At 34.6% G+C, this 18,914-nt stretch overlaps 1 protein-coding gene across 6 annotated transcripts in view; it reads right to left on the bottom strand.

Moving 5' to 3' along the window:
• Positions 1-449: 449 nt before the first annotated feature.
• The window catches only part of PTPRK (protein tyrosine phosphatase receptor type K), a 510,378-nt gene continuing 491,913 nt past the window's right edge, over positions 450-18,914 (bottom strand). For all 6 annotated transcript variants that reach the window (XM_064486707.1, XM_010988633.3, XM_010988634.3 and 3 more), the window contains 9 exons: positions 15,663-15,817; positions 13,375-13,510; positions 12,993-13,142; positions 11,931-12,104; positions 8,918-9,049; positions 8,653-8,778; positions 5,923-6,086; positions 4,879-5,014; positions 450-1,942 (listed from right to left, as the gene is read on the bottom strand). In XM_064486707.1, the coding sequence (XP_064342777.1) occupies positions 1,889-1,942; positions 4,879-5,014; positions 5,923-6,086; positions 8,653-8,778; positions 8,918-9,049; positions 11,931-12,104; positions 12,993-13,142; positions 13,375-13,510; positions 15,663-15,817 (1,227 nt within the window). In that variant the 3' untranslated portion in view covers positions 450-1,888. The remainder of the gene's footprint in view (positions 1,943-4,878; positions 5,015-5,922; positions 6,087-8,652; positions 8,779-8,917; positions 9,050-11,930; positions 12,105-12,992; positions 13,143-13,374; positions 13,511-15,662; positions 15,818-18,914) is intronic.

The raw sequence follows: 18,914 nt of genomic DNA, 5'->3' as shown, positions 1-18,914 counted from the left end.
AAATTTTCTTGGCCATGCCCCTGGGGAAGCAGTGTGTTTAGTTGAAGTGAGTGAGCTACTAAATCAGACTCAGATTTGAATCTATTGACAAATCATTTACCTTCTTAGCTTCAATTTTATCATCAGTAAAATAGGGATTATAATTATTCTTTGTCAACTTTGTTACAAGGAAGAAATAGGAAATATCTATTACATAAAAGGATAGTGACATACAAATGCAACAACTCAAAAAAAATGGATGTCAATCTCTGGCCTTTTTTCTTTCTCCCCATTCATATGGAATTTTTGAAATTCAATTTAAAGAACAAAAATGAAAGAAATTAGTACTTGGACATCAGTTTTACTTTTAATAGAATTTTTGTGGTCTACTAGTATCAGTGAGATTAGGTTATTTATTTGGAAGTGAAGGCATGAAAACTAAGGGGAGAAAATGATGTGCAAACAGTAACTGTTGTAATTATAAAAACTTTATTTCACTCTTACTTTAATTAAATCTTCATAAGCACCATGTCATGAACTGGCAATCTAGTAAGAGGATACTTTAGTCAATAACAAACTGCAAGCTGATGATGCGAAGCTATAGCTACGTGAAGCACGTGAACAAGACCACATTTAGAAAGGTTCACTTGAGAATCCTGTGACAATGCACAAAACAGGAATCTGGCATCAGTTTGTTCACACTGTTTGTTTATGCTCAGAACCCAAAGCTTGTGCATGTAAACATCAAAAGAAACACTAGATCACCCTGACAGTTTACAGTTTGCTAAAACTTGACCCTGAAAGCATAAATGTTGCCATCTTGATTTATTGACCAGTACTTGGTCATAGGCTGAAAAGACCAATTCCTTTAAAATTTAAATGATGCTTGCTTAAAGGCTATGTTTAACATTACACAAGTCATCAGCAAGGCCATTGAATGTGTGCAGTTCCCATATATGATCACGAAACCATTACTGACCTAATGAAATCATGAAAAATTATGTATTTTCAGCAAAATGTTTTAATTTGGTCCTACATTAAAAGACCCAATTACCAAGGTGCTTTACATAAATTTAATTCACAAGCATGTACACAAGAGAATCACTATAAAGAACATTGCTTCCTGGTATATGAATAAAAAGTTTATCCTCTACTTAGTCTAAACATACAAAAAATAATCTACAAAAATCGTTTACAATTGATTTTAGTGAAAGAAAAAGCTTTCTTCAGAAAAGAAAAATGATTGTGTTGTGGTGGTATTTTAGCCATCAAAAAAGGAATGTAAGTAACCAATAAATATAATGTGCTTTCTCCATATAGACATATTTACACTTGAATCTTTGGCTTATGGTTTTTTTCTAAAAAGAACTTCAAATGATCCAGCCATCATTGCACATTAAAAGAAAATAAGCCAGTTATATATATTTATATATTTATATAGAGATCTGCTACACTTGAAACATATAAAAAATGAACTTTACTATGAATTTGCACAGCTTTTCTTTCTTTTTCCTTTAAAAGATTTAGCATCTTTTACCTAAAAAAAGGGAGAAAAATGCCACAGAAAGTATGAATTCATGCAACATGTGGTGGCTGCTCTACCAAAACCAGGAGAGAAAAGGCTGCATATTCACTGTACAAACACTGATAAGTTCTCATTTGAATCTGCTTCTTATTAAATATAATTTATGTGGCACGAAATGTTGATGCTTTCATACAGTAATAGAAACTAATTGAGTCCTTTTTATTAAGATACACAACTTCATAAGAAAAATACTTTTACCTCTCGAATGTAAAAGCCTCCCACCCCCCACATGAAAATCTTTCTGCACAGGTGTCACAGGTACAACAGCTGCTGGCTCAGCAGACGAACAGCTTCTGTTTGGATGTGCTGTGAAGTCTCACCCAACTAAGATGATTCCAGGTACTCCAGAGCTACGTCGTAGCAGAAACGGTACTGCTCCTGAGGATGTTCAAACAAAAGGGTTGAGCAAAGTTAAAAAAAAAAAGGAGAATAATGAAGAACAACGGCTACCAAATGATTACTTGGCATTCAATTTAGATTATTCAAGAATTTAGAATTTTATTTTATATCCAAGTTTAACATCTAGGCACACATATTTTACATTTGAGTCTAATGATTGCTGTTTAAGAAAAGGGAACTTGATATAAAAAGATGTTGTCTTTGCCTCATATTTTATACCAAATTAAAATAAACTTCAATATTGTGTATTTGATCATAATAGTAATACCTGATAATTACAGAAAACTTTTCCAGTGTACAAAAATATAAAGAACAGAGAGAGAGTTTCTATAAATCTGTTATCAGAAGCAACTTTTAAAATACTACCAGAGTTTTACTTTGGTCCATTTTTATGCATGGTTGAAATAATAACCACTTTAGTATAAATATAATTACATACATATATCTGAGGATATAATGTTATATTTTATTTTGTTTTTTAACATTATGATGTATTTTTTTCTTACGTTATTGAACACTTTTTTCTATACTACATAAAAGTCTAACATAGGGATTTTTTGACTATCAGATTGCATTTTTTTCTCTATTATAAATAATCCTGGAGGGAACATGTGCAAATATTCTTCTCCACACTTCAGATTTTTTTCCTTAGCAACAAAAAAAGAAAGCTAGTCATTTCAAACTGCCACTTCACAATTCCGAAGTCTTAATTTTTTCTTCCAGCTTTACTGAGATACAGTTGACATACAGCACTGTGTAAGTTTAAGGTGTATTATGATTTGATGTACATACAGCATGAAATGATTTTCATAAGTTTAGTGAAGATCCCAAATTCTTAATATTTGACACTGTTTTTCATTCATCAGTGTATTTAAGTAAATTTTTCAAGAATGGTTAGTGGTTCTTAAATTTTTTGAGCTTATATTTACTCAGTTTATTTCTCCTGCCTTTATTTATTTGACACTTGGTTGGCAATAAAATTTTTGAGTTAAAACTGACTTTCCTCTGAGTCCATCTGTATGTTGCTCCACTTTGAAGAATTTAGAAAAATTGAGAGACTGCATGGCAAATTATGACTTACAATATGTATTAAAAATTTCCCAACTCAGTCCAAGTGGGTGAAATTCAGGTTAATTAGAGAACAATCTAAAAATGCATACTATTTCAAAAAAGAAATTCCAGGTATCTCGAGCAATAAATGAGGATAATAAAAACGTCCCCCAAGAGGTCTTTATCAATCCTACCCTGATTATCAAGTAGGTGTAGGTGTGATTTAAATTAGACTACCACTGTGGCAAATGCATCTCCAGAACCAAGAAGTGCTTGCAAACAGCTATGTCTCTTTAATCAGTCTCTAGCAATTTGGTTTACACTCAAAATTTCCTTACCAAACTTAGTTCAATTCAGCAGCACACTGAACTAATCATCAACCCTGATTAAACACAAATCAGAGGGTTGGGCATCTAGTCTGGATTCATGAGATATGGATATGAAAATAAACAGTTAACTCTTTAGAAAGTTCTAGAATGGCATAGTTTAACCACAGACTTTTTAAAAAAAGGAATGGTGGTAAATGAGTTAAATCTGGAGGTAAAATTTGAATTCTGAGCCAGAAGTGATCTCACTGATGACTTTAAGAAGACCTGATCTGAGAGACAAAGGCAGAGTTTACATTAAGAAATCATCAGACAGCAGAGAGTTTAAAGACTTATCATTACCCATCCATTTTGTAAAAAGACTTGAGAGTCCTACCGTAGAAATTGCTCAAATCTGTCCTCCTGTCTCCACCTCTGTTGCCATCACCACCCCCACCGGTGTGCAAAAAAAAACAATGTCATCTTATCAGGACAAGAGCAGTAACCTAAGGTATGAGCTGGAGTAGAAGGGGTTTGAGGACTTGCAGACGGGGAAGAAGCCTGTGACTGTTCTTAAAAGTGAAACAACATAAATGTAACTCTTCAGATTTTGTCTCAGGAAGCAGTGCACCTCTTGTGTGAACAATCCATGAGCAGGAAGTGGTAAAAATACTTTAAAGGTTTATTGAATTGCTCAGTTTAGTTATCTGATCATCTTGATAAAGGTAGGGGAAGCAACAATAGTGCTTTGGTTTTTCTGGTTTACTCTTGTGTGAGCATAAACTACACAGCTGCTCCCGACCCCATCCCACCACGCACATGTGTGTAACCCACAGACATTGCTTTAGAAGTCAAATGTGCTAGAGTTTAACTTTCTTTCTTACTCTACATATAGCTTCAACCAGAGAAGCTCCTACATACATATACCTACCAGCTCTTATTTTGTAAGTCATGTCCAGTTTTTATGAGACCTGGCAAATTCAAGTTGTATCATATGGACTATGCTCTATAATTGGTAAAAGTTGAAAACTGTCGATCTCAATAGTTAAAAAATTTATAATTCGACCAGAAATAAGTAATTATAGATAATGACTAAAATAAATTTCATTTGCCCTTTAAAAACATTGAGTGTCTAAAGTGCTAATGCAACCTAGGAGTATATCCCTCAAAATGACGTTTCACTAGTTAACTCAGTATGCTTTAAGAAATAAAAATAAACAAGAATAAAGCCTAGATAGCAGGATTTTTCTTAATATAAAGCCATTTACCGAAGTTTATTGTAGCAAATATTTATTGCCCACAACAGAAAAAAATCCTAGAAATTTCCCAAATTAAGGGAAAACAGTGTTCTTCACCATTAGCAGTTTATGTGATATGTAATTGAGTTTATATGGGTAGAGAGGAATACTTGGCAATTCATCAATTAAGCAGGAGAGTCACCACAAAGACTCATTTACACATCTGATTCTCTAGAATGTGGGTATGAAGTCAAATCAACAAGTAGGTATATGACTGACTAATCACTACACTCCTTTCTACATCTAAGACTCTGTGACTCACCGGGGCTTCCACCATGTTTGGCTTGCTGTTCCTTAGTGTCTTGACTGCATGGAACACATCAACAACGTTTTGCCGCTTAACCATTTCGACAACAATGCCTATAGCACAGAACATGCCACTTCGCCCACCACCATTTCTGAAAGCAAAGAAAGCAAAGGCATTTTAGATTGAAGGTTTTGGTGACCATAGATCATGCAATCATATATGTTTGGGAAAGGAAAAAAATAATGCCATTTGTAGCAACATGGATGGACCTAGAGATCATCATTCCAAGTGAAGTAAACCAGAAAGAGAAGGAAAAAGACCATGATATCACTCGTATGTGGAATCTTAAAAAAAAATTTTCTAAAGAAAAACTGAGGACACTAATGAACTCGTCTACAAAACAGAAACAGACTCCCAGACATAGTAAACAATCTTATGGTTATTGGAGGAAAAGGGGTGGGAAGGGATAAATTTGGGAGTTTCAGATCTGCAAATGTTAGCCATTATATATAAAAATAGATTTTAAGAAACCAAGTTTCTTTATAGCACAGGGAACAATATTCAATATCTTGTAATAACCTTTAATGAAAAAGAATATGAAAACGAATATATGTATGTATATGCCTGACTGGGATATTGTGCTGTACACCAGAAATTGACACATTGTAACTGACAATACTTCAATAAAAAATTAAAAAGAAAAAAGAAAACATTACCTTTTGAAGTTTCCCCTTTGTGTTTTAATTTTGCTTCACATGGGTTGCAACTTAGATGCTTTGAGCTTTTGTTAGATTTGCACACAGTGTAAATCAGAAAAGTTGTTCAGAGTAGTGTTCAGAAGAGTTTAAATCATATAATAATTATATAATAATTTTTTAAATACAAAAGTTTAATATGAATTGTAGAATCATGAAACAGGAAGACTGTTTTAAAATAATACTGACTTGGGGTCTGTAAGATGTGACTCAGTTACTCTCTTAAGATGGAAAATGTCAAGAAGGCTCAGGTGGGAATGAGCACCACGGCCCCTCAGTGGCCCCGCCCAGCCGCCATACTCACAGGCAGTGGATGATCGTCCGGCCCTCCCCTTCCTCGCACTCCTCCTGCCATTTTTCCACCTGTAGTATCAGTTTCAAAAAGGACCGTTTGGAGCCAGGCACTTCTCGATGAGAAGCCCACCCTAGATACTGAAATTGCTGCACCATCAGATAACCTTCCTGTGGCTGTAGAGGGAAAAGCATTTTTATGTAAATAAAGTGGGACTAGAATTTTTACTACAAAGTAAAAGTTTCATAGCAGTTTACACCTGACATAAATGACACTGACATTGGACTGAGTCTAGATGATGTAAGTTCAAAATATATACATACCAGTGCAGAAACACTTTAACTTAAATGAGAATTATCCTTTCACAAGCTTCTCCCTCACACCCCATATCCAATAATCAATTCCTATGATTATACTTCTTAAATAACTTACAAATTCATCTCCTCTTTATTACCACTGACCACTACTCCCAATCACAAATCATAATAACTACTCCTAGTTGATCTCTCTGAACAAACTTTGATCACCTTCCAAATCAGTCTTACAGTAGACATCATGATTATTTTGAAATGCAAATATGATCTTGTCAGTCTCCTCATTTAATGGCTTCCACATGATCTTAGCATAAAATCCAAATTGCTGCCATGGCTTAAAAATACCTATAAGATAAGGCTCCACCTCTTTCTCCAACTTTCCATTATTCTAACACTCAAGTTCTAGACACACTGGCCTTTTAATCTATCAAGTCATTTCTTGCCTTGAGGACTTTGCACATACTCTCCCCTTTGCCTTGGACATTTCCTTCTTGCTTGTCCTCCTCAATCCCCAACAAACTTGGGTTTGCCTTGGACTTTTCTGGTTTTTGCACTGAAATTCATGTGTTCTGGGAAACCTCTCTGTTCTGTGTAAACCAGGATAGTTGGCTACCCCATGCCCAAATCGCTCCTACTAATTCTTCAAATTTAATATCACTTAAATATCACTACCTCAAAGGCTTCTCTGATCACCCAGCAATGTCAGATCACCCAAAACACTCAGCATTTTGTACTTTTCCTCTACAAAAGTTCATATATTTGTACATAAATAATTATACAAGTTGTTTAATGTTTGTCTTCCCTGATAATATATAAACTCTTTAAGGACAAGAAAATCTCTTTTTTCCCCTCAAATCTCTATCACTAGAACCTAGCAAAATACTTTCTAAATAATAGCGTTGTTGAATAAATGAATGGAGAACTTAAGCCCTCAAATGAAAATGTAAAGAAGAATTTGTAATGTGTGAGTGAGTCATATCACTAGGCATCCACATGGCAAGGGCTTACATACACATCTTTTGACAGAACAAGGAACTGCCTGGTATAACTCCCAGGCTCCAGTTGGCTCATACTAAATATTTGGTAAGGTGAATGATATTAAATAATGAGATTGGGAACACAAAGAAAAATCATGCACTAATAAGGTCCAGAATATCAAATATAGAGGAAGATAAACAAATATGCTGACCAAAAAATGTAACATAAATTTCAGTTCCTGTTTCTAGAATATTTTTCATATAAACAGTTCAATTAACAGACAAGCCTTACTTTCTTAGTTTAGCTGCTATGGTTTCTCAGCTAAAATATTACTAGAACCATACTGTAACAGATGTGCAGACATAATGAGATCCTTTTAAATTAACATCTAAGATATGCATGAATATTATGACATGATTGAAGTTATCCTTTTTTTCCTACTGAAATGAGCAATAGAGTTGGATATGATTTTATTCTCTACTTATATACATATAGACTTATTAACAAGAAACACATATAGCCATTTTGATGTGAGAAACACTGAAACATGACAGTCCTATTCACACACTTAAAATAATACACATACATAGAACTGCTGCTCTAAAAAAGAGTAATCTTTGTCTTTAATATGAGCATAATTTCATAGGAGTTGGTAATGTCTTCTTTTCAAATTCTGCTTGCTATGTGGTTACATAATCTAAACAGTTTTATTAGTAATTTCTGGTTTTTTGAAGGAGAGACCCCCACATTTAATTTGTCACTGATTGCAAAACACATGAAGAGTCAAGGAAAGAAAGACTCCTGAGGGACACAGTTGCTGCTTTGCTACAGAGAAAAGTCACAGTGGTTGCAGCACACGATCTAGGTATACATCTGGGCAGAGCCAGATGCTGGGACACTTAGAATCAAATTGTAGATGAATTGTAGGAGGAGCATCAGTGATGGCTGTCATTTACTTTTTCCTTCATGCCTGGGGCTCTCTCTTATACGCAGAAGTTGGAATAGTGACCTGGAACCCTTCTATAATGACTGATCTGACATATGTTTCTTCTCTGTCCTTATTATTATATTCTTGGTTTTCAATTGTATGCTTCTTCTGCACTGGACAGCAATGCTAATAAAACAGTCAACCTTGAGATAAGTCTACACATACTCAGGGGCCAGGCCCAATCAAACTCATTTGAACCAGGGCATCTGAATTTGGATTTCCAGATGGGATACATTAGGCTAGTAGCGGACCAGTAAACCTAGCTTCCAGCATTTCTGCTTTCCTGTTTTTAGAATGCATTTTTATTCTAGTCCTAAGGCATAAGATAATTACTAGCTTTGGGACTGATTATGCAATGCCAATTAATTTTACTCTCTCTCTTTTGTCTGAATGGAATTATACCCTATAATGGTTATGATCACCTGTTCTGGATCAGCAAAGTTAAAATGATTAACCACTTACTCTTGTTAGATTGCATATCCTGAAAATCCGGTTTATCACATCACAATCCATTGAACAAGACATACATTCCACTTGGATTGGGCCATATCGTAGCATCCCTTCTTCTGGCCAGTACTGAGGGCAGCCCTAAAGGATGAATGTTTTGAAAGAAAAAGAAAATGAGCATCTTTTTTCTAACTAGGGTAATATAAAGCAGATTTTAGCATTTTATCACTACTTTATTAAGATACGTTTAAGTACACAAAAGCAACCTATAACCATTAACCTGGGACAAGTCGACTTCATTTAACATCACAATGGAGGTACAGCCATAATCATACACTAATCTCCAGAAGTCTTTCACAGTGTTTGGCAGAGGGTATTGTGTGACGATGAAAGCAGCTGGTTGCCTGTAGCTCTGTGAAAATACAAGGGAGATGGAGAAACATAAGAACTTAAAATGAGTAATCAATTGTACAAGGAGACTCAATACACTTCAATGCAGAACCAGTACATCACCATAACTTCACATGGAGATGGAGCCAACCTACTACTTAAGCCACAGCATAAAAGATTTGGACCACTAGAATGCACTGCAACTGGTAGTCAGACTAATGGTATGACCTTGATGCCTCAGCAGTAATCCAAGCCAAGAATTTAAGTTTTATTTTGTGAAGAAAAGTAAATATAGGACAAATACAAGAAGGAACTAAAGAATTTCTTGAGATTAAGATCCTTCATGTTTCAGTTTTCCAAAGGAAATCAGTCTGCGAGCTGAAGGCATAAAATTCCCTGGGGGGGGGTGTGTATCTCTGTCTGTCTGTCTATTTTCTACCCACTGTTATGTAACTGTTTGGCTCTCCTCCACTCCAAATAAGAAAAAACAAATATGTTTCAAACTCTTGTTTTTATATTACATGGATATTACTGGCATATTCTGCACATCTTGCAGGCAATCTACTTCCCACAGTTTTTTGTGCATTTCTAATATATATCAATGGTCAGAATGATAGTTTTCAGTCATTTAGGATTTTTCAAGTGCCAGAGAGTAAAACCAATGCACACCCTGGCCCCACCTAAGAGAGAATGATCCCTTGTTTACCAAATGCCAATTGCCTGGGACACAACACATTATCTCTTTCTAGAAGGAGGGGATATACTTATCTGTCCTGGGCAATCTGTCATTCTACAGACTAATGATCTACACTAAAATAGAAATAAACATTTCCGTGTAATAAGTTACACTAATTGTTTTTTAAAAAATAATACTCGACAGTTGCCTGAGATAGATTTCCGACTGATAAAAATTGTGATCTCCTAACACATTTGTATCATACTACTCCTTAGTTTTTCAAGGGTCTTAACATCAGTGTAGAAACTGGTCTTTGAACTTCGTAGATCCTATCACCATTTGGGAAATGCTGCTAACATAGCATCTCACTCCATGGAAGACACGGGATAAATCTGAGGAGGTGGTAATTCACCAGCTGCTTCTAAATGTTCTTAAGACCTCACAAAGTTGTACCTGTCACTGGGGTGAGTGCCCTCCTCAGAAAGGTATGAAGGCTCATGAGAAAGGATCAGAAGATAGAAGTAAGCTTTCCTTCCAATTAAATGTCTGCTCCATGGGAAAGTAAGTCAAAGGAGGCTAAAAGCTTTTTATTCATTTTTTAAGGCACAGGGGCGGGGAGATGGACAAGGAGATGATGATATGGGAAAAACTGAAGATTTCCTATTCCTTTCCTAAGTGCAAGAGCTCATCTAAGGCTTTGAATTTGCAGAATCCTTGGCCTTAACTCCTAATTCTTCACAGGCATGGGAAAAGGTGCAGGACACATATGATGGGATAGAGGGGAGGCAGGAGGGGGGGTGTTGACCAATGAACCCCATTCTTATAACCCAGGCCAAACCTGACTCTTCTGAAGCCCCAACTACACTCTAAACCCACAGAGCAGTTTCGACTATAAAATACATCTTTGTTGAATCACAGGGAATTACATAGAGAACAGGAATGGGTAGAATGCAAGGTTCAGTCTTCATATCGACTGAAAAACAACCTGGAAATTAAGAAAAATTTGAAAAAGATGCCAAAAGACAAACAAGATTTCAAACACATGCATCATCAATATCTTTCCTAAAGTTTTCTCTTTCCCTTTTTCACACAGCTTTTTTCACCCCAAATCTAGACTGACTCAGAAACAAAAAGGTCTGTGTGTTTTCTCTGTATTTAGTATGTTTGTCTTTCCAGACAATTAAAATAGGAAGAAGTAAAATGAGGATCCAATGAGGTTTCAGAGGATATGATTAATGACTAGGCAAGACTCTGGGCACAGCAAGAATGGCAACTTTCCATTTGAGCTTGCCTTTAAACTATTCTGCTCTGTAGAATAAAAAGGAACAAAGCAACTTGGTAAAAGTTAGAAGTGTAATGTGGGGTTTTCTAAGTCTCTACTATCAGAAGCTAATTTTGGAAAACACAATAGGAGCAATAACTTAGAAAGCTTATTATCAGTCACCCAGGAATGAACCCTGACATCTAATTTCTCCTTGGTATGGTTTCATAGGCTAACGGGCAAAAACTGGAAATGTTTATGAATGAAGGTGATAAACTAAAAGGACTCTGAACTTGACATCTTCCTGTTTCTTCCCAAGGTAAGCAGAACAAGATCGTCAAAGACTAATTTAAAATTCTCTTTCCATGCTGTTCTGTCTGTGGGATGCTAATATGCTGAATACATACTCTACCATCTAGAGTTTATGAAGTTTGGGGTGGGGCAAAAGAGCTCTTTCGTTATGATCAGTGTGTTAACATGGTATCTTCCATGCCTTCCCTAGTTATTTATATATAGTCTCAATTAATAACCAATAAAACAAATTAGCTATAAATTACTGGAATATTAAATGTTAGAGATAAAAATGTTCAGATTAACACAACTTCAGTAGAATATGGCATTCTGTAATTTTAAAAATTCATTACTAACTGTATTCAAAATAGATAAGCGTGATTCACTTTCCTGAAAATAGGATGAAAAATATCACCTGAAAATATTTCCTGTACAGGGTATAGTAACTGACAATTAAGCATCAAATTTATAATAAAGCCTAAAATTTATAGTGCTTAAGAAACACTGTAGGGGAAATTCAAAATCACCCTCAAAAATTTTTTTTGCATTTCAGTGAAAGCTTACAATTTTCCTTTTTAGGCCATTTTAATTTTCTTGAAAAGAAAACCAGCCAGTGTTCATCGATTTTGCAGCTTTTCATAACACTTTACAGTAACAAAGAGAGCAGTCTCTTACGTCCATAAGAGCAGCATTGATGTAGTTACTACTCTCCCCATCAATTGTAATTAAAAAAGGCAGACATCTGTCAGGTGGCAGCATGTCCATGAAACGGTTCTTGTCATGGTTCCTTGGCAGGCATGCTATACTGCAGTCTTCGGCTTGTAGTCGAGGGGTGACTGAATTCAAGGTCTAAAAAGAAAAGCAAACCCAGGTTAAAAGACAGTGACCCATTTAATAGCATAACACAGATCCATCAAGTATTTAGGAGGCCAAGTAGAAAGTGAAGGATTTGTGCAAGGCAATGACATTTGCCACGATGACAGGCTGATAGAGTTGGTAGTTAAAGATAATGAAGCCTGAGAAGTGACAAAAAAACAATACACACATTGTTCAGTGTGCCTCTTTTTAAAGAGAAAAGGGAAGCTAAACAAAATAGCTACCTGCAAAATGTATCGCCTCACCAAGGTAAATACAATCAGAGTGGCCCACAATGATGGCCCGTCATCAAAGGTATCATTCGTAATAACACTTTGGTATGCCATATTTGAAGACGTGCTGTGTGTGGCATGTTGGAAACCGCACTGGGCAGAGAATCAAATATTAGGTTTTTCTAGAGCTATTCTTGACTACATAGTCACAGAGCTTTAGGGATGTTTTAAGGGCACTGAAAACCTTTGGGTTATTTAGAGAAAATGTGTAGCAAAAACTTTGGCAATTATTATTAATGTGCTTGATCTCACATTGTGAGTGACACAGGTCAAAACCTGTGAGACTGCATTTAAAAAAAAGTTGCAAATACACACAAATTATCACTAAACTTGACTTTTATAATATCTTCCCCTATACTTTTCCCTCAGTCTGAACTCATTTGCCCTTCAAGATACAGCAGATATGAGCTCATTAATACAGAAGTGACTCCGTAATATGTATAATAGAAGAGATGGGTATTATATTATACTTAAAATAGGGTCAGAGGTTATAAATTTGACTTGAAAGACCTTCCTTAGAAGAATTAAGAATGCCCAGAACAAATTGTAGTAAGTTGCTCACAAAAGAAGTCCTAGACATAGTACATACCTGGAATTCATCTTTAAGATGTGAAGAGTTTGTCTGGGAGTCTATTCTAATCATATCAAAATATGCAGCTTTAAATTCACAGACGGGTATGGCAGTTTCCCCACATAAGCAGGCTTCTAAAATGGCATCATGAATAAAAATGTACTGTTCCTATCAAAAGAAAGAAAAGAAAAAATTTCATAATATTTTAATAAAAATTTTCTATCATCAAAGGTAGATAATACAAAGAATCTTCTTCATATAAGATATTAATAAAAACACCAATATTTTTCTATATGACTTGATGAGCTTATATTGAGTTGATGTGAAAAACATCTACTATTTAGTTTGATAAATGTTGAGAGGCAAACAAAACAAGGCCACTCTTGATGACTCAGTATACCTCTGTCTGGACCATATTGATGCGACGAGATCTTAAGGCTTTGACACAGTTGTAGATGTCAACGACTCCCTCTCTTTCAGCCATGTCCAGCATGATGTCAATCACAATGTAACAACCAGTTCGCCCAGCACCAGCACTGAAAAATAAACATATCTAAAGAATTGCAGGAAGCATGTCTATGCAAACTTGAAGATCCTTCTGATTTTCAAATAAGTGGAATAAAATTGATTAAACAAAGTACAAGATATAATTTGTATGTACTGTGTAAACACTTATTAATGAACAAATAACTTCATGTAGAGTATCTGCTTTGTTGTAAACTGAAGATTGGAACAAGAGTTCCAAGTGAAAAAACATAACTTTGTAAATCAAATTGTGTTTAGAAAATAAATGTATCCATGTCGCTCAAGTTCCATAGCTCTCTTAAACAGTCTTCATTTTACATAAATTTCAAGCTCATAGACTTGACCAAGGAGTGGATTCATGCTTTAAAATTTAACCTGAGATTGAAAGACTCATATTCATGTAGTTGATGGGTACTCTGGCAAAATGCAAGAATGCCAGTTCACTCTCTTAGTCAGACAGACTCTTGTAAATATCAAGGCAAAAGAACATGAATTCCAAAACCTTTAAATGGAACATCTGAGGAGTCCCAATTCAGGGGCAGTGTTAACAGTGAGCGTGGGGAAGACAATGGTAGTTATCAATGGGGAGGAGACCAACAGTGGAAAGAATATTTGAATGGTGATCTGAAGATAAAAATGAAAATGAATTGTTAGGTATAAAACATAATTCTTAACAGGTCACAAAGATGCACTATCTTACTGTAATTAATTCAGTAGTTTAATCATAATATACTGTCAATTATTTTACTCACTGGGAATATTTCTCCAATTTTATATATAGAAGTCAATGGGGCAAACAAGATGTAGTTGGGATTTTTAGGGCAAAATTCACTTTGTAGTCAGCTTCCTTTTTTCCATAAATTCAGATACCCGAGTGTAAATAGAAAATGACACTTCTCTTTCAAGAGAGAATCTGAGAATCTCGGAGCACTTCTGAAGCAAGCAATACATACGAAAGTAAACCTCTATGATATGTCAAGATACCCCAGAATTAAGAACCCATTTATCTCATTTTCTAAATGCATAGATAGACTATTAACATTATTTCTTTATTGTCTAGATTTGGTCACTTCTCTTAAACTCGCTGTTCTTTAAGAAATTTAAGTAAAAGATAATGTGGCTATCTATTTCTTCTTTTGCCCACCATCTCTTCAATCACTGTTCTCACGGTTTGAGACAGGAAAGTAATTGAAGAGTACATCAGATTTCTTGAGGAAGACTGAGGACTGAATTGTAGATTTTTTTTTCAGGGTACACAATATCTGATCCTAATGAGATGCCTTACTTTTATTTCATTCTCTGCATTTTATTTTTCCCCTTTTATATGTGGTCATTTAAATACTGAATAGGCTGGATTTTCAGAAAGGAAAAAAAAAACGCTTAAGCACAACCATCTATTATGTAGCTTAGAGAGGATAGTATTTGACTGAGAACGGTGTGCAGCATTTAGGACAAGCTTTTCAGATTGAGTATATATCTTTCTGTTCATATCTCAAAATGAGGCCACGTAATTTGCTTTTAGTGTCTCTGAATGCTTGTTTTAAGAGAAATTTCTAATCAGAAGAAAGTCTGGATAATACTCACATTTTTCCTGGTATATATTTGCTGGATTTCACTGATATAGTTTTCAAGGACCTCTGATGGATGTTTTTTTTTTAATTCTTAAATAGCTGTTTTACAGCACAAATTCTTGCAATTTAGGCCATTTAGTAACTCTGTATGTCTCAAATTTAGTTTTAAAAGCTGGGATTCTATTGAGAATTTACTAGATTGGCAAGAAATCTCTATCTTTACCTACCATTCCATACAATGTGGGATTTGTAAGAGTGATTAAAATACACGCACACACAGATGTTGCCACTAAAAGGCAGAGTTTCTACATTTGCAATTATGGACAACACTACACACATTAGGATGAATGTATTTATTTCTGAAGTTTTTATTTTACATCCTCCCTAGAGTTAACTTTTATTTCATTGCTGTTTTACCTTGTCTGTAGTACAGGCAAGCTGGAACCTCATAAGCGTGCATTAGTTTTTGTGCTTAAAAGCCTAGTCTTTTTTTTTTTTTTAAATTGAAGTAGAGTCCTAAAAGCCTTGTCTTGATACTTAAAAAAAAAAAAGCTAGCTGCACACAGTCAATGCCATTTGGACCACCACTCACCTGCAGTGCACAACGATCGGGCCAGCGCTGGGAGGGTTGGAGAACTTGACTCGTCGGATAAAGGAAAGAAGCCCTGTAGCGTGGTAGGGCACGCCGTGGTCAGGCCAGCCGGTGAAATGGAACTGCTTAACCTCACGGATCTCATTGTACCCTCTCTGTGCAAACATGTAAAGAAGTGTTTTCAAGAGGACCAAAATAAAGCCATTAAAGACAACCATGGGTACTTGACCTAACTGACCATGAAAAAAAGGAGAAATTTATCAAAGATCATACTTTTTCTGAAAAAGGATGCTGACATGGCAAGCTTACCTTCATCTTCAGACAACTGCCAAAGAAAGCAAATTACAAGTCTTACTCAGTTCTATAAGGCTGGGTAAATTTTATTTACCTTGACAGTCTGTTTCTTACTTGGAATGACAATATATAAAATTATTAGGGGAAAAGGAAGAAATAGGAAGTTAAAATGCTGTCCTATTGACCCAATGCACTGAGTTCTCAAGAGGTGTATAAAAGCAAGTTTCTAGCTTCTCACCTCACAAAGAGGTTTTAATGCTTTGCTTATCCATGTTGAAAATGGTTTTGAGGCATGGTATGTAGGGATTTTCCAGAACACTGCTACTCTAGATTGGCTTGTAAAACTATACAGACAGCTAAGCTGTTCTTTGGGCAGACTATTTTTCTTAACTGTGCAAAGTCTCAGCACACAGAGGATTATTTATAGCAAATAGCAAAAAAAAAAAAAAAAAAAAAAGAAAGAAAGAAAATACAAAACGAAAGAAGCAAATCATCCCTTGTTGTGCCTCTTTCCTATTGGGTTAATTTAAGAAAACCCTTTAAATGCACATTTCAAAGATTTTCCCATCCTCTTTGTTAAAAGAAGCCTGTAAATTGTAGTAACAGTGCAGTCTGTAGTCCCCAAAACCCCACTATAATCTCTGTGTTCTCAGCTCTACTGTGAGCTCTCTGTGAAATCTCAATCTCACTTGTTCCATCAGAAAAGGTAGAAAGATTGCATGAAACAAATGAGCTAAATTTAGCAAGTTTGTCTTTAGAGTCTATTCTATATAGACCAGTATCACCAAAACCTTGGAAGCCAGTAATCATATCTTACGATTCTTTTTCATTCCTGTTCTTTGCACAATACCCTACACAAAGCAGGGCTCAACAAATAAGTATAGACGTGACTATGATAAACATCACCGTGAAATCACGCACATGAAAAAACACTTTCTCTACTACTTTTCAAGTCAGTTCTAGTAAGGAAGGCCATAATTGTTCAAAGATCTGATTTTAGACAAAGAGATTTTGCTCTTTTTAGAAAGTTTTACTATCTGACAGTGCATATTCCCTTATCATATGTTTTAACTTAAATTTTCCTAAGTAATTTTCAAATATGTGGTTTTCAAAAAAATCCTCTTTTTTAGCATTTTATTATTTCTAAATAACAAGAAAATAAAATTTAAATAAAGCCCCAATGATGTTACAATTAGTACTGCATTAAATCCATAATGTAGTATTAATTCCAAGTATTCCAATTCTGGGGCACAGTGCCTGTCTCCATTTATTCACATCTTATTTTATGCCATTCAATACACTAGTTTTATTCACTTAGGATCTGCATCTTATTAAATATAGTCTAGCTACTTCAGAATTTTTTATTATTGTGAAAGAGATTTTTAGTATCTATTTCTGTTTATTGCTAACATGAAGGAAAGCTAAGATTCATGAATACTTATCTTGAATTAGTCACTTTAAATAATTACTAGTTCCATTTAAAAATATTATCTCTAGTTTTCTTGGTATAAAATCATTACACCTAAAAATAATTTTGTCCTTTTTAATAGTTTTCCCATGTGTTTCTTTTGTTGTCTTATTTCATTTGCTAGAGCTTCCAAAAATGTTGACTATTAGTGAGGATGATTATCCACATTGCGTTCCTGATTATAACTGCAGTGCCTTTAATTTTTCACTCCTTAATGTGGATGCTACTAGTTATTGTTGCATTATCTTTATCATGTTTAGGAAGTCTCCTTATTTTTCTAATATAATTAGAGTATTACTATAAATGTCTTTTAAATAAAATTAAGTGCATTACAATATCTATTAATAAAATCATATGGTTTTCTTCCTTTAATGCACTGAGATAATGAAATATCCTGCTAGATTTCCTACCACAGTTGTGATATCCTTGCCTTCTTAAAACATAATCATGATCAATCATGTTGTGATCATTTCTTAATTCACTGCTGGATTCAAATTTTCAGTATTTTATTTTGAAGTTTTTTTCATACATGTTCTTTTTTTTTAACATTTTTTATTGATTTATAATCATTTTACAATGTTGTGTCAAATTCTAGTGTAGAGCACAATTTTTCAGTTATACATGAACATACATATATTCACTGTCACATTTTTTTCTCTGTGAGCTACCATAAGATCTTGTGTATATTCCCCTGTGCTATACATGTTCTTGAATGGAATTGGTCTACAATGTGTGTGTATGTGTGTGCATACTTGGGAAAGAGAAAGAGGTGAGAGACAAAGAAGAGCTAAGGGTGCTATCTTTATGTGATTCTGTTGTTACAATTATGCTAGCTTTTAAAATATATTTAGTTGGTTTTAATGGTTTTCTATAGCCTAAATAGTTTAACTTAAGAATTAGGTATTCATTAGTTACTTTCAAGATTAAGGATACCTCAATTATGAAATCAAAATGCAATTTTAATGGCCAGTTTTAACACTCATTCTAGTTTCTTCTATCATCTGTTCAGATTTCTAACTCCTTGGGACAAATTATGGAAATTACAGCTTGCTAGAATATCTGTGTATCTAGACTAAAATACCTATCTCTAAGTTTGCACATAATATTTTCACATTTTTTCCTAATAAAAGTATAACTGTAGTTATATCCCTTTTGTGTTGTCTAAGATTACATAATTTGTTTTGATTGTTCCTCATTTGGAATTGACAGTGGTTTAGTTACTTTATTGATCTTTTCAAGGGAATAGCTTTTTGATTAAATTTATTCATCTTTGTGTTTGTTTTATATTTAATTTTCCTTTGTTTTATTGTTGTTTTTTTCCTGATTTTCTAGTTCAACAATTTTTTCCACAAGATTTTAGCCTGCCTTTCAAAAAAGGAATCATTTTTGGATATATATTTTTCTCATAGGATAACTTGTGGGAAATTTTGATATAAAATTGTTTATCTTTACAATTTAGTTTTAGTTTTGGGGCAATAGTTCATTCAAGG

This window comes from Camelus dromedarius, chromosome 6, assembly GCF_036321535.1.
Source record: "Camelus dromedarius isolate mCamDro1 chromosome 6, mCamDro1.pat, whole genome shotgun sequence".
NCBI lineage: Eukaryota > Metazoa > Chordata > Mammalia > Artiodactyla > Camelidae > Camelus > Camelus dromedarius.
Note: the sequence above shows the minus strand (reverse complement) of the source record. Positions and strands in the feature narration are given on the sequence as shown.